Here is a 15,941-nt window from a genome sequence, read left to right as displayed (position 1 = left end):
TATTTTCTATTTTCATTCCATTCCATTCCCTATTTCTATTGTTTATACCTATTCTATTCTATTATCTTTCTTCTATTCTATTCTTTTTTCCTATTCTATTCTATGCTATTCTACTACTCTATTTTTTCCTATTCTTTTTTCCTATTCTATTCTATTCTATTCTATTCTATTCTATTCTATTCTATTCTATTCTATTCTATTCCATTCCTTCATTCCAATATCTATTCTATTCTCTTCTGTTCTGTTCTATTCTATTCCATTCTATTCTATTCTCCTTCCTTCTTCTCTCCTTCTATTCTACTCTATTCTATTCTATATTCTATTCTATTCTATATTCTATTCTATTCCTATTCTTTCATTACTCTATTCCATTCTATACTGTATTCTATTCTATTTTCTATTTTCATTCCATTCCATTCCTACTCTTTATTCTATTCTATTGTTTATACCTATTCTATTATCTTTCTTCTATTCTATTCTATTCTATTCTATTCTATTCTATTCTATTCTATTCTATATTCTCTTCAATCCCCTAAATTCAAGACAAAAAAAAATTGTGTATTTTTGAGAGCTACCACGTCCAAGAGAACGAAAACCATATTTTCCTTCCTGCTGTTGAACGTGTGGGCATGAGATGTGCTGAAGTAGAGATGCTTCATCCAATGATTGTTTACCTGTGAGTAATTTTGGATTACGGGCTGCTTGGGTGCATTGCACTAGCCACAGCCTGGGATCCATCCAGCCCCTCGCTCCCCATTTGGTACTTCGCCTGTGATTCCTCCTCCTCACCAGCCCCCTGCGCTTTCTTTCCAAATACAGGTAGTCCTCTAATTACAATGGCTCATCTAGTGACTTGTGGCCGTTTTCACACTTACGACCCTCGCAGTGTTCCCCATGGTCACCTGATCAAAATTCAGACGCTTGGCAACCGTCTCATAGTTATGACGGTCTTAAGTGTTCGCGGCGGTCATGCAGTCCCGTTTGGCGACCTTCTGACAGGCAAAATCCACGGTGGGGGGCAGCCGGATTCAGTTCATCACCTTGCGACTTAACAACGGCAGTGGTTCACTTAACAACGGGGGCGGGGGGGGTAGAAAGTTTGTGAAATGGGGCAAAATTCGCTTCTTGACAATTCTCTCGCTTCGCAGCACAGAGGTTGGGCTCAGTGGGGCAGGGGTGGGGTTCCAATTTTTTTTTTTACTACCGGTTCGGTGGGCGTGGCTTGGTGGGCGTGGCAGGGGAAGGATACTGCAACATCCCCATTCCCTCCCCTCCCCACTAACCTGCTTTCCAGCTCTGTTCTCCTGGGCAGGATCAGCCGGGACTCAGGGGGAGGCAGAGAATAGATGGGGGTTGGCAGGGCCAGTCAGAGGTGTTATTGGGACGGTTCTCCCAACGGCTCAGACTTTCTACTATTGGTTCTCCAGAATTGGTCAGAACCAGCGGAAGACCACCTCTGCAGTGGTGGTCGTAAGTTGGGGATGGCCTGTACAGACCGGAACCCAAGCTCTTCCATCAGCTGCTTTGCATCAGCTGGCGAGACCCTGGATGGACACCTAACAAACCAACCGATGGCTGTTTTTGGAGACAATTCACAAGCAAGCATTGCTCATTTAACAAGGTGTTTAACCAGCAGGGTGTAACCTAAAGAGATTTTTTTTCCCCCACCCACACAAATGTCTCAAAAATAGTCCTTTTTCCCCCCCAGGAACCAATTATCTCAGCAGTTTTGGATGGATTTCTGCACCTCTGCAGACGGCTGGACAAAGAGCAGGCGAGTCTTTAGACACGTGTAGCATTTTGGTACCTACTAAGAGACAAAGGGGTGCATAGTGGCTAAGACGCTGAGCTTGTCGATCAGAAAGGGTTCGGTGGTTCGAATCCCCAGCGCCACGTGACGGAATGAGCTCCCATTACTTATCCCAGCTTCTGCCAACCTAGCAGTTCGAAAGCACGTAAAAAATGCAAGCAGGAAAATAGGGGCCCCTTTGGTGGGAAGGGAACAATGTTCGGTGCGCCTTCAGCATTTAGTCCTGCCGGCCACATGACCACGGAGACGTCTTCGGACAGCGCTGGCTCTTCTTCGGCTTTGTGACGGAGATGAGCAGCGCCCACTAGAGCCGGAAATGACTACCATGGATGTGCGAGGGGAACCTTTTATCTTAAGAGAGAGAGGGAGAAATGCACTGCAATTTCCCTCTTTTCCATATTCTGGGAGAGTTGGGAGATTTTTTTAAAAAAAACTATGGTTTTTTACTTTAAAGTGCATTCAACCGATTTTAATCCATGTGGGCCTTTGCGAACGGTACTGGCCATTTTCAGTGAGTGTGAAATGTAGTGAATTTTGGAAATTGGGAACCTCGGTGTTTAGGTGGAAGTTCTTTCTGGCTTTCTTGGTTCACGAGCGAGAAGTGGGGGGCCTGTTTGTGCAAGGCCCCGTGTGAGCTCCGTGGTCAAGTTTGAAGACAAAAACGTCGAGAGAGAAACGACAACCTTTTCGGACACCACACACAGTCCCAGACTTGTTCGGAAGCAATGCCAACGCTGCAGAAGGATTTAATTCTTCAATCTTGCTTTGGCTCGTTTGGTTCAAAACGGCCCAGATTTGAAATCCCCCTCCCTCCCTTCCTTCTTTCCTTCCTTCCTTCCCCCTTGTTTTCCAAAAGTCACAGATGTTCCCCGTGCCTTTGTTGTCTTGTTAAAGTGCTACTTGGAAGGAAAGACTGATCTGGAACACAAGAGATGGAAGGAAAACACAAGGGACTGTTGGCTTCTAAAACATGGCTGGGCTTTAGTGGATCCAAGCAACGACCAACCCCAAAAGTTCCTCCAAAGAAACCCCCTTACCCCACAGCCCTGTCCCCCTAAAACTTGTGATAAAGGTGTGAAAATGTGGAGAGTCTGTCTCCAAATGGCGTCAGAGCAAGGAAGATCAAAAAGCCCAGCTGCAGAGGAAATAAATCCCCCTTTTTCTCCGCCTCTTTCCCACAAACATGACCAGATTTATGGCATTCTCAAGAGATCGGTCTCCAGAGGGAGAAGAGATCCGTCTGAACACACTCTTTCTCGAGTAGCTTCCGTGTGCGTTGTACGGATCGTGTCCTGCACACCGGCGATGGGAGCTGGCATTCAACCTCCTCTTGATTGAGGAAAAAAAGGGGAGAAATTATTTGGGCGCCACGAGCTCGGGGCCAAAAGCGCAAGTCAATCGACTTGGATAGCGTCTTCTCCAAAAGCGCTGGACTACAACTCCCGTCCCAGAGCCTCTGGCCAACAGCCCTTCCTGGATGCTGTGATGGAAACCGAGGTCCAATACCCCCCGAGGACCACAAATCTGGTTTGGAGGTTGTCTTTCCAAAATACACTCAAGATCTTCCATGTTACCGGAAGCCATGAAGGAAACTTCAGACGCAAGATTGTTCAGGTAGGATTTAAACAGGGGTTACAACAGTTTCTCTTCATACTCTTTGCCCAGCTACTGAGTCCACAAAGAAGAAAGTTTAAACTCTGTTCTGGTAAAAGTTCATAATACTGCTGAACAAGGTTTCTCCTCAGTCTGGCACACACATATATATATATTTACACACACAGTCCCTTCCCATGTTCCTAAGTGGCACGCCGAGGGACATGGCAAGAAAATCCATCTTCTGCCCAGTTGTGGGGGAGATGCCCTCCCTTCCTGTTGGCCACCTTCCACTTCGCCACCCCCAAATCTGGAACTGGCAGAATCTCCCACCAGGGAATTACAAAAACGGTTCCCTTCGCAAGCTGGCGACGGTGACGCCATCTTGGCAGGAAAAGGGGCTTTTGGCTCTCTTCTTCTTCTTCGTCGTCCTTCCGGTTCCCAAATCCAGACAGGCGTCCCCACCCACAACAAGCCCAGCTTCCAGTCCTCTCCCGGGTGGCCAAAGGGCCCCCCCTGGATTCTGTGCCTCAGTTTCCCCGCTTTCGCCCACCGGAACAGGAAGGGAAAGGGGAAGAGAGAAGAGAGAAGAGAGAAGCGGGGAGAGAAACGGAGGAGTTTGGGGGGCTTTGGGTGGGAGTTCAGTCGTACTCCGGGCGGGCGTGGGGCTTGGCAGCCTCGCCTGCAGGGAGGTGGATGAAGGGGCCGTCGGGATGGGGGCGTTCTTCGAGGTTCAGGTACTCCGGCTGGCCTAACTCGCACGCCTGGCAGCTGCAGTGCAAGATTTTTTCCACCAGCTTGTCCACCCGGGAGCTGTATTCGTTGTGGGGGCAGTCCAGCGAAACCTGGGGAAAAAAGAGGAGGCAGGATGAGGAGGTGCGTAGCAGCCCCAAAATTCTTGGGAATGGGCTCGGAAGGAAGAAGCCCCCTTCCTTTCCCAAACCTGACTTTAAAATCACCTAATTCTCTACAAAATGTGGATTGTTTTGTTTGCTTCTGCTTAGTCTACCCTAGCTGGGATTTTCCTACGCCCCTTAGCACGCCTGACCACCCTCTCTCTCTGCGTCCCTATCGGTGGTGGGATTCAAATTTTTTTATTGCCAATTCAGTGGGTGTGGCTTGGTGGGCGTGGCAAGGGAAGGATATACTGCAAAATCCCCATTTCCCTCCCCACCCCACTAACCTGCTTTCCAGCTCCGTTCTCCTGGGCAGAGCAACCAAAGGAGACCCAGCCGATCAGCTGGGACTCGATGGGAGAATAGATGGGGTTGGCGGGGCCAGTTGGAGGTGGTTCTTTTGCCGGTTCTCTGGACTACTAAAAATTTCCGCTACCGGTTCTGGAGAACCGGTCAGAACCGGCTGAATATCCACCTCTGATCCATAAAGGGAAGGACTGTGTTACTGCAAATGGGCACCCTGCGTGCAACCCGCACCCTTATCCCGGGGCAAAGCGCAGAGACTCACGATATCCCACTGGATGTTCGAGGGCATGCAGGAGTCGCAATGCACCAGGGACTCCGTCGACCGCGGCAAAGTGTTGGGGACGCTGTAGCTGAAGCACTGGCCCATGCAGGCTCTGGGAGAGGAGGAAGAAGGAATTAGGGCAGCGGTTCCCAAACTTTTTCGGTCCACCGCCCCCTTGGAGCCACAAACTCATCCTCGGTGCCCCCCACCCAGGGGCGGGATTCAAATTTATGTGGGCGTGGCCTAATTTGAGGGCGCGGCTTGCTAGTCACGCGACTTGGTGGGCGTGGCTTGCTGGTCACGTGACTTGCTGGCTGGGCGTGGCTTGCTGGTCACATGACTGGGTAGGTGTGATCTGGTGGTCATGTGACTGGGTGGGCGTGGCCAGGTAACTGGCAAACCAAATACAAGTGGTCCTCACTTAATGGCCGGTTGTTCAGCAAGTGTTCTAATTTATGGCTGGCCTCCCCAGAGCTACTTGACCTGTTTTTTGGAGTTTTGACAGCCATGCACACACACACACACACACACACACACACACTCCCAACCCTGCTGGAGCAGGTCGTTGGACTAGAATCGGCAAAGCATCTCTGATTAGATTCTAGTAGTGGATAAAATCTAATCAGAGATGCTTTGCCGATTCTTGTTGATTTGTTTTATTTTGTATTCCTTTATTTTATGTTGCTGAATTGCATTGATATGTGTGTCCCTTCTTGTGCCCAGCCCAGAAGCTGTTGTGATTCTTTGCAGCAAAAATTACCGACCTCTGGCTTTGCTCTACTTTTCAAACATGCCGCCATTGCTGCGTTTTGGTGGAACTCGGCGTCCTGGGTCTGCCTGATGCCCACAGGGGGACCCATTTGGAGGGGAAACTTTGGCACAGAAGGAAGAGCTCCAACTCTTCGGCTTTTTAAAAGATTCCCGGCACCACCAGACCCCCAGCACGGGTGGGCTAATGTGGGCATCCTTCCCAAGGAAAGCCAACAGCAACAGGAATTGCTGTCCAAATTTGCATAGAATGACAGAGTTGGAAGGGACCTTGTAGGTCATCTAGTCCAACCCCCCCTGCCCAAGCAGGAGACCCTACACCTCTGATGGCGAACTTATGGCACGCATGCCACAGGTGGCACGCAGGTCTATTTGTGTGGGCAGCTGATTTTCAGGCCTTTTTCGGCCTTCCTGTGAAACGGGCCCATTTTTCGTCCTGCAAAGGCTACAGAGGCTTCCCTCAAGCCTCTGGGGGGCCGAAAAAGGCCTCAAACGGACCCAAAATCAGCTGTGCAGTGCAGATAATGGGGCGGTGCGGGGGGGCTGTGCATATTGCCTTCTGGGTGCTGGTGCGCAAGCGTGCAAGCACACAATTTTTGGCACAGGAGCCCCAAAACGTTAGCCACCACTGCCCTGTAACATGTTTACAATTGTAAGTATGCCAGTACAATTAATACGATCCTAAATAAGCGAATATAATTACAAATATTGTTATAATTATTACATGCATTATCATCACTGTCAGTCCACCCGTTGTTTTCTTCCTTTGTAAATCGAAGTGCCTTCACAATACGCTGCTTTCAAAGTATTTATTGATATATAAATTTAAAAAAAAAAAACTTGACTTCAAAAGAGGGAAGACGGTGGAATCACGAGGCTGAGAGTGGAGGGGCCATACCTGTTTTGGATGGATTTAGAATTGCATCCGGTGTGTCCGATAATCTGGGTAATGTTCTTGGCCTCGCACCAGGCGTTCTTGTCCGGAAACAGAGCGAGTTTGTTAATGTGAGACGGGGCAGATAAACTCAGGCAGGGGAGGAACGCGCTCAGCAGAAGCCTCAGCATCCTGGCTTGCCTGGAAGTGGGTTCAAAAAGCAACTTTTTTAAATGGTTGGAAAAGAACTTTTTTTTTTCTTCCCTCCCCTCTGTTCCTCTCTCAAAGTTCCCAGGCTATACATTTCCGACGATGCGTAGGGCTTAACGGCCACCAGTCAGCCCAACATTTCGGTTGCTGAGCGAGACGGTGGCTACGTGAGTTGTGTGCCCCGTTTTAAGACCTTCCGTGCCACCGTTGTTAAGCGAATCACTGCATTGGTTAAGCTAGTAATCAGGTTGTGGGAGCTTCATCCCTCGGAGGCTTTCAAGAAGAGATTGGACTGCCACCTGACAGGAAGGGTGTAGGGCCTCTCCTACTTGGGGAGGGGTTGGACTAGATGACCTCCAAGACCCCCTTCCAACTCTGTTAAAATCTGTAATCAGGTTGTTAAAGGAATCTGACTTCCCCATTGACTTCTGCCTGTCAGAAGGTCCCCAAAAGGGATCACGTGACCCCCCGGGGAATGCTGCGACCGTCATAAATACGAATGAGTCGCCCGAGCATCCAAATTTGGACCACGTGACCTTTGAGAATGCTGCAATGGACATTAGTGTGAAAAACGGTCATAAGTCCGTTTTCTTGGGTCTGCTGTAACTTTCAACAGTCACTGAATGAATTGTTGTAAGTCGAGGGCTATGTGTATACAAAAAAAATCCACCAAACCTCAAGACTATTCTATTTCTTTTTTTTAAAAACTCCTTCCACATTTCTAAAGAGAGATTCTTGTTGAGAACTGGAATTGTTTTTAAGAGAGAGAGAGATTGCAGTCCATAATGAGTTTGTATTTCTGCATCTGAAGACATTCTGCATAAATCAAACACTCTACTAAGCAGCTTATCTAGGAGTAAAAATGCACCTTCCCTAAAGCAGTGTAAATAAAATAGACGCCATACACAAAAAAATGACATTTAAAATAAATAAAAAATAAAGCAATAAGACTAATTTTTTAAAAAAAATGGAAGGGCGTCCTGTAGGTTTTCTTGAAGGCAGGTAGAATTTTAAAAGGAAGCCACAACAAATCATTCCAGGAATGGGTTTAAACGAGCAGAATCAAGTTGTGTGATTGAAATAGAATTTTATACTATAATTCAAAATTCTTATATAGCTGTGTGAGAAAAAGACTGCAATTTAGCATATGGCCAGCAGGGGGCACTGCAAGGAAAGGCAAATGGATAAAATCTAGTTTTAGGGATTTTTTATTTTTTTTTTATTTTTATTTTTGCAAAGTTTGCTTTTAAAAAAGTAAAGATAAAGAAAACAAAAGTAAAAACTACAAATTCTGTGTTGTCTTCCTGGAAATATCCATGTTGTTTTCTCAGCAAAAATATAGGTTAGGTTATTCCAGAGGTCTCCAAACTTGGCAACTTTACGACTTGTGGACTTCAACTCCCAGAATTAAAGTTGCCAAGTTTGAGGACCCTCAATGCTGTGAAATTTGACTTCCCAAACTACCAGATTTCCTGGTGGGGACTTGTCTAAGGAAAATCTCGGCCACACCCTTTCCTTTAGCAACTTGTTCTGGGTCTGTGAACATTTTTCCACTGAATGCTTCATCTCAAAAACAAATCTTCAGTCTGGGAAGTTGGTAAGTGGTGCAGGATTGCCTTACCTATTAGAGAGAAATTGGGCTTCGAAGCCAAAGATGTTATCTACATTTTATCCTTAGGTGGAGTTAAATATTTCCAAACTTTTTCACTGCCCCCTGCTATTATTTGACATTATTTCCATGATGAGCAATGTTCTGTTCGTGACAATACTCCCAAAAGTTTTGAAAAAGCCTTAAGCAAGATCGGTTTAAGTTGTCATTATTTGCCTGGGACAATTACCCACAGAACGGGGTTGCTGATTGGATGCTATAAATATTTTCATACTTTCCTCTATATGGCTGCCATTTACAGATGTGAAGTCAAACGAGATCCGGAGCCAGACTAAATCCAGCAATCGATGTTTATCTGGAGAAGGAATTCCGAATTATTTTAGATATCCTAGGTGAGTTGGTAATTTATAATGCAGCTTGTGAAAACTGATGCATTTTAATAAAAGGAAATGCTCTAGCAAACTCCTTCTGGTGGTGATCTAAAATTGAGCTGATTCTTAGTGGACTGATCTGGAAAAAAAAAAATCTGGTTTGAATGGTGGATCACAAGGAAATGGGCAAAGATTTGGGGTAGAATAGTGTTTTGCAGGAAGCATCCCTGGAGGAGGATTGAATAAATGAAATTCAAGGGTGAAAAAAGTAAGATTCTACATTTAGGCAAGAAAAACCAAAATGCCACAGGTACAGCATAGGTGGTACCTCGCTCAATAGTAGTAACTGTGAGAGGGGATCTTGGAGTCCTAGTGGGCAACCATTTAAATCTGAGCCAGCCGTGTGCAACAGCTGCCAAAAAAGCCAATGCAGTTCTAGGCTGCAGAAACAGAGGGATAGAATCAAGATCACCTGGAGTGTTAATAATATAACTTTATAAGGTAAGGCCACCCTTGGAAGACAGCATTCAGTTTTGGTCGCCACGATGTAAAAAAGAGGTTGAGGCTCTAGAAAAGGTGCAGAGAAGAGCAACCAAGATGATTAGGAGGCTAAAACATATGAAGAATGGTTGGGTATGTCTAGTGGTTTAATGAAAAGAAGGACTAGGGGAGACAGGATAGCAGTCTTCCAATATCTCAGGGGCTGCCCCAAAGAAGAGGGAGTCAAGCTATTCCCCAAAACACCTGAGAAGGCAGGACAAGAAGCAATAAATGGATGGAAACTAATCAGGGAGAGAAGCAACTTAGAACTAAGGAGAAATTTCCTAACAATGAAGACAATTAATCAGTGGAACAACTTTCCTCCAGAAGCTGTGAATGCTCCAACACTGGAAGTTTCTAAGAAGAGATTGGATAACCATTTGTCTGAAGTGGTGTAGGGTTTCCTGCCTAAGCAGGGGGTTGGACTAGAAGACCTCCAAGGTCCCTTCCAACTCTGTTATTCTATTCTATTCTATTCTATTCTATTCTATTCTATTCTATTCTATTCTATTCTATTCTATTCTATTCTATTCTATTCTATTCTACTCTACTCTACTCTACTCTACCCTACCCTACCCTACCCTACCCTACTCTACTCTATTCTAAATGCTTTTAAGAAAAACTTGGGGATGTCTCTGTGAAGTCACCAGGAACTGAGCTTATCTCAAGGGAGGCTCTGATTTAATTTATGTAAAGAGAAAGAAAATTTCCCTCGTTATAAACAAAAAACAAAAAACCATAGGAAAACAAAGGCACTCAACAGATCGCACTGGCTGGCGAATCAGTGCGATTTCAGGAAACCAGACAAGATGGCTTAACCAGAAGATGATTAACAGGTAGACAGACAGGCTGGTGCGCACGTATCTTCCTTTGGATAATAACTCGCCTCTAATACATTATGTCAGGTAGGCATGCTGCAATTAGGATGGAATAAATGGAGTCCCCCATTGGGGAACCCATTCAGCACATTTGCATCTTTTTAATTTATTGCTCTGTCCTTCCTAGCCTCTTCCCCGAACTTTTGGAAAAGACGTAATTCTGCTTGGGCAGTTGAGCAAGGTCTGTCTCTTCTCTCTCTCTCTCTTTCCTCGTGAGGGTGGGGACAGAGGGCAGCCTGCCAAGCGAAACGAAATGAGGGCAAAGATTAAAGGTGCCAACAAGGGAAGTTAAAGTAGCACCGAACATTTCGCAGTGTAGATTGTATCCAGAGGGAATGGAAGATTTTTGTAGGAGCATTTTGCTTTGGTTTTTTTTTGTGTGTGTGGGGGGAGGAAGTGCAGCCGTGCCGATTTGTAACTCGGTGGGAACTAATAATGATTCACTCAACAACATATCATTTGTATTATTTGCACAAATCTTAAGTGTACAAAGCTAGAGAAGAACCAATCCCTTTCTTTCTTTCTTTCTTTCTTTCTTTCTTTCTTTCTTTCTTTCTTTCTTTCTTTCTTTCTTTCTTTCTTTTTCTCTTTCTTTTTGTCTCTCTTTCGTTCTTTTTCTCTCTCTCTCTTTCTTTCTTTCTCTTTCTGTCTCTTTCTTTCATTCTTTTTCTCTCTCTCTCTTTCTTTCTTTCCTCCTCCTCCCTCTTTCTTTCTTTCTTTCTTTCTTTCTTTCTTTGTTTCTTTGTTTCTTTCTTTCTCTTTCTTTCTCTTTCTTTTTGTCTCTTTTTCGTTCTTTCTCTCTCTCTTTCTTTCTCTTTCTTTCTCTTTCTGTCTCTTTCTTTCGTTCTTTTTTCTCTCTCTCTCTCTTTCTTTCTTTCTTTCTTTCTTTCTTTCTTTCTTTCTTTCTTTCTTTCATTCCTCCTCCTTCCTCCCTCCCTCCCTCCCTCTTTCTTTCTTTCTTTCTTTCTTTCTTTCTTTCTTTCTTTCTTTCTTTCTTTCTTCCTTCCTTCCTTCCTTCGTTCTTTCTTTCTTTCTTTCTTCTTTCTTTCTTTCTTTCTTTCTTTCTTTTTCCTTCCTTCCTTCCTTCCTTCCTTCCTTCCTTCCTTCCTTCCTTCCTTCCTTCCTTCCTTCCTTCCTTTCTTTCTTTCTTTCTTTCTTTCTTTCTTGAGGAAAATAGCCGCATCTTTGCAGAGATGCTGTTAGCATCAAGAGTTCAAATTGCTTTCCGTCTGGCAATTTGAAGGTGCAGTTGTCTCGCTTGGGCAGAGGATGATGGTTTTGGATGCCATCAGAAAGAAGCAGGGTTTTTTTCTTAAAATGGACCTTCATATTTTACACTTCCCCAATCCCTGTTTTTTCCCGATCCCAGAAGAAAACATTACAGTGAACAGCCCACCAGAGAAAAAAAGTTGGAAACTCTAGTTTCCAAACAGGAGGAATTTTTCCCCTCTTTTATTAGAAAAAGGAGACAAAAGACAGCAGGTGGGATCCGGCTAAACTGTTGAAAAGAGAACGGTGCAGCCTTTATTTCAAGAAAACCAAGCTAAAGAGACATTCAAAGAAGAACTGGAAAGAGTTATGAATTTAAAAGCAAGGTCAATTCTCCTTAACTGACAAAACTCCACACAAATCTTCTGTCTTTGCAACAAAAACATAATTTCCATTTATCCCCAAACGAGTGATTTTTCCACAGGAATAGAGATATTGCAGGACCCAATTTAGCAATTGCACTATTACATGAAAAAAAGCCAGGATGAAGGTAAAAAGACAGGAAGATATTTAACTCCGTTGGTTGGGGATGAGGAGGGGGCATTCATTTATGTATTTTCAGTATTTATTTATTTCTAGTATGTATGATCTGTTTTAAAGGGCTCTCTGTGGTGCGCAACATCTCATCACGCCAAGACAAAAAAAAAATCAGAATTAAATCCTAACTGTATTTTAAAAAGCCACCAAAAAGCAAAGATAATCCTCCTTCCATCCTAAAAGGGGCAGCCACTATTAGCCAGGTGAATCCAAAACCACATGGGAATAAAAACAGTTTTAACCTTCTTCACGGAATTGCAGGATTTTACTGCAAGAGCATGCCTGAAAGGATGTATAAGCTGGCTGACACGCAGGGGACATTAGATGTTAGGTCTATTAGTCTGTGGCCAACAATGATGAGGGATCAGGAAGCAAGCTTAGAAAAGGGTGTTTGGCTTGCTTTTAACTTGGTTTGCACATCCAGGAAAACTTAAGACCCTCACAAAACTCCATCGTGCGAGGATGACCCCCTTGCAATCATGGCTACTTCTGGAGAAAATGGTGATCCTGGTTTTCTCCCAAACCAGGATCACAGGGGAGTAGCAATCAAGGTTAGCTTCAAAAAAAGAACCTTCCCAACTCTGTGAATGCTATGAACCCCACAAGTCCCCTTCGGAGAGACCGAGGGGCACGGAAGGAACCAAGCTAACCAGGTTTACCCTCCCATCTTCCTATCCCACATCCTGGGAGTGGAGCACAGAACATCCAATATTCCCACCAGCTTTCCTCTCCCAAGTCCTAACTTGGCCTGATCCGGTTTGGCTTCTCAGGGGAAGCAAGACGGGACACGTTTTCGGATTGAAAAGCCCAGATCGTAAAGAGCGAAACCAGAGTTCCTCTTTAGTGGAAAAGCGAAAGGTCTCAGAGCTTGTTTTCACCCAGAAAAAAATATGGGGGTGATTAAGAAATCAGAAGGGAGGAGAAAGAGCTTCTTGTAACTGAGGATGTCGTAGGTTTATTTTTTTGGGGGGGAAATACTTTTTAGAAGCCCCTTTCCCCTCCCTCAAAGCGTTAAGAATCTGCTTAAAAGCTTCTGTTGTCCCTTTAAAGAATTTTTGCTTTCTCTTCCGAGTGTCTACTTTCAATCAAGTAGCGGCTTGATTTGAAGGGTTTTATTGCCCACATACAAAAAACCAAAGTGGAACCTTCCCATCAGAGTAATCTACCTCCCGTAAACAATTCACCACCCAACGCTGCAAAGTAAAATGGGATGATAATGATGAGTTGGTTTCCAAACCAAGGAACGATTTTAAACGGGGGGTTCCCGTCCTGTTTTTTTTTTTTTTAAGCGACTTCACGGGTAGCTTCCTTCGCTTGGTTGGTCCAACTTGTGTTTTTCTCAAATTTAAAAGAAAAAAAAAACCCCCACCTCACTGAAGCTGTCCTGTGACTGAGCATTATTTGATCTGATTTTTTGCTAAGTGGATAATAACAGCCGCTGCACAGCATTTCCAGGGAAGAGATCATATTTAACGGTGTAAATATCTACTAAAGCAAATTTGGTAGTCAAACTATTTAGAATCACCTTAAAACAATGCAGAGGTTTTTTTTTACCCCTAAGGGAGCCCAAGGAAATGTCATTTTTAACGGAGGTAATAATAGGTGGTTGTTGTTTTTTTAACCGCGGAATTGTTTCTTTAAATGCACACAATGTTTTAACTTCATTTTTTTTTTAAACAGTAAGAAGACAAGCTTGTTCAAAGATAATGTTTTTCCCTCTGGTATTCAAAGTTAGGCCCAAATTAATGCATTTCAGATCTCTCTTCTCCATTCTGAATCAGCGGTAAGAGGAAAAAAGAGAAAAGATTAGAAGATGTTCCTGAAAACATTTTTCCAGGCTGGGATTTTTCACTGATTTTTTTTTTTCTTCTTCCTTTTTTGTCATTGAGCCGAGAAAGGATCGTGGAAAGACAGATGGAAATATTTTAATGGCTGAAAAACTGGTTCCCCCCAGCAGCACGTTTCTCATCTGTAACTAATTTATTTGCTAAGATTTCTCCTCTTTCAAACCATCCATCAGAGGGGAGGATAAGAGGAAAGAGAGAGTGTGGGAGAGCATTTGAAAAATATCTGGTCTTGATGAGTGGCGAAAAGACGCAGGTTTGCCCTCCTTTCACACAACAACCCCACGGAAAAGCGGGGGTGAAGAAGTATTATTATCTTGTAGACTAGCATCTTTGACCTTTGGCTGCCTGGCAAGGGGAAAATAATTTTCAAATTGCTAATGACCCCGCCCCCTCTCCAAAAAACCAATCTTTTGGAATTGTTGGTACATTTATAGCTGAAAGGGGGAAAAAAGTACATTATTTCTTTGGAATGAATGCTTCTCGGTCCACCCAGGTGTGTCCATCTGCAACTGCTCTTTACCTGCCTTTCTTCCTAGGTGAATTTCTGAAGATGACTTTGTTCCTGTGATTGACACCCCAAATAAACACACCCACCTTCCAGGGGAAAACAAGGTGTGCAAATGTTTACAAGTGAAAAAGTGGGGAGAAAAACTTCCAACCCGTTTTTTCCAGTGATGGTGATCTCCATTGTGTAGAGAAATCCCTCCGAAACATAAATTGTAAGTGATGAATTTTTCGAAAGGCGAGAGGGGCCGGCCGCATCTCCCTGTGGGCATACAATGTGGAATTCCACATTTGTTTCCTTTTAAAGTTTGGAAGCTCGTAAGCGAGTTGTAAGAACCGCTAAATGCTCGTGTGTGATTTGAGCTGGGGTTCATGGACCTGTAAGCCATGATACGAAACAGGAGGCTGAATCCAAAAAACAGGTTGAAGCATTTACTTGCAGCCCCCAAACTGCAGACAGGCCCATGGTCAAATCAATGGCATCTTCTACTTAAAGGTTCAGAAGAAAGAGGAAAAAAAAGAAACACGTTTTCAGTTTATCAGCAAAGAAAAAAAAAAAACAGACATTTCCTCCCCCAGTACCCTTTTATAAGTCGAATTTAGCACGAAGTGTGCTCCTAGGTTAGAGTTCAGGCAGTGAAATCCCGCAGAACAGTTTGTAAACCTGAAAGCTGATGAGTTATTTGGAAAAGGACTTTTTAAAAAAATCGACTCACCCTCTGGAACAGGAGTTCGATCCCGTGAAAAAAAAAAAAAAAACCACAGACCTCTTGCAGCAGCCAAAGATTAAAACAGGGTTATCCAACCAAGTCCACAGGAGCGACAGCCCGAATCCAGGTTTAAATCCGTGTCTTATAAAATCTCCGAAAAGTTTATGTTTGCGAGAGCATCCCAGGATTATAAAAGAAAAACCAAAAAGGAAGGAGGGAGACAATTAGCAAACTTACTTTCCGTGTCGATTTGCAGAGAGATCCAAACTTTCAGTCAATTGCAAGTAATTTTTATCTCTCCGGGACCAACCTGGTCAGCGTAAAATGCAGCAGCAGCAGGAGGAAAAAAACCTTGAAATTGCCTCAAAGGTCCAGAAATAGACACGAAAATCACAAAGTTCCTGCAGGCTGGAGCAGTGAAGGTGGAAGGGAAAAAGTTAGGTTTTTAGACCAAACCTAACACAGCTTTTAGACACAGCTCTTCCTGGTCAGGGAGAAGCTGTTCAGAATTTGCTACTTCCCCAAAGTTTCCACCGCATCTTAAGGCAGAGTTTAAATCTGTTAGTCCGTCCTCCTCCTCCTCCTCCTCCTCCTCCTCCTCCTCTTCCTCCTCCTCCTCCTGCTGTCTCTGTCTTTCAGCTCTTCTGGCTCCTGTCAGTTCAGGAGGAGGAAAGCAAAAGAGAATTTTTTAAAGCATCTCAAATAGAGCAACAAAGAGGATTAGAGGACTGGGGACTAAAACATACAAAGAACATATAAAGAACAGTTGCTTGAATTGGAGATGTCTGGTTTGATGATAAGGGTGACCTGATAGCAGTCTTCCAATATCTCAAGGGCTGCCCCAAAGAAGAGGAAGTCAAGCTATTCTCCAAAGCACCTGAGAAGGCAGGACAAGAAGCAATAAATGGGTGGAAACTAATCAAGGAGAGAAGCAACTTAGAACTAAGGAGAAATTTG

General features: G+C 44.2%; 1 protein-coding gene and 1 long non-coding RNA gene across 3 annotated transcripts in view; one reads left to right on the top strand and one right to left on the bottom strand.

Moving 5' to 3' along the window:
- LOC148129420 (uncharacterized) overlaps positions 1 to 15,390 on the top strand; it is a 37,759-nt gene extending 22,369 nt beyond the window's left edge. The window contains exons 3-4 of the long non-coding RNA XR_015745524.1: positions 8,630 to 8,720; positions 14,307 to 15,390. This is a non-coding gene — a long non-coding RNA (uncharacterized LOC148129420). The remainder of the gene's footprint in view (positions 1 to 8,629; positions 8,721 to 14,306) is intronic.
- NBL1 (NBL1, DAN family BMP antagonist) lies at positions 1,606 to 15,362 on the bottom strand. Of its 2 annotated transcripts, none has more exons than XM_087944822.1 (4): positions 15,222 to 15,362; positions 6,534 to 6,710; positions 4,868 to 4,979; positions 1,606 to 4,248 (listed from the first exon to the last, which is right to left on the bottom strand). In XM_087944822.1, the coding sequence occupies exons 2-4, from the start codon at positions 6,698 to 6,700 to the stop codon at positions 4,045 to 4,047; spliced, it is 483 nt and encodes a 160-aa protein (XP_087800948.1). In that variant the 5' UTR covers positions 6,701 to 6,710; positions 15,222 to 15,362; the 3' UTR covers positions 1,606 to 4,044. The 2 variants fall into 2 exon arrangements, with proteins under 2 accessions (XP_087800948.1, XP_026546848.1); XM_026691063.2 differs by lacking the exon at positions 15,222 to 15,362 and adding an exon at positions 14,991 to 15,113.
- Positions 15,391 to 15,941: the final 551 nt, after the last annotated feature.

The sequence above is a fragment of the Notechis scutatus genome, chromosome 16 (genome assembly GCF_049901735.1).
Source record: "Notechis scutatus isolate UNSWTSFEM ecotype Mainland chromosome 16, rNotScu1.2, whole genome shotgun sequence".
NCBI lineage: Eukaryota > Metazoa > Chordata > Lepidosauria > Squamata > Elapidae > Notechis > Notechis scutatus.
The sequence above is the reverse complement of the archived record's forward strand: the minus strand, read 5'-3'. Positions and strand labels throughout refer to the sequence as shown.

What these genes read in the sequence shown, in the direction of transcription:
- NBL1 (XM_087944822.1), bottom strand. Translation starts at nt 6,700, where the DNA reads ATGCTGAGGCTTCTGCTGAGCGCGTTCCTCCCCTGCCTGAGTTTATCT. An exon ending in TCTAAATCCATCCAAAACAG is followed by an intron (nt 4,980 to 6,533) that starts GTATGGCCCCTC and finishes CTCCTCTCCCAG; the next exon opens with AGCCTGCATGGGCCAGTGCT. An exon ending in CGAACATCCAGTGGGATATC is followed by an intron (nt 4,249 to 4,867) that starts GTGAGTCTCTGC and finishes TTTTTTCCCCAG; the next exon opens with GTTTCGCTGGACTGCCCCCA.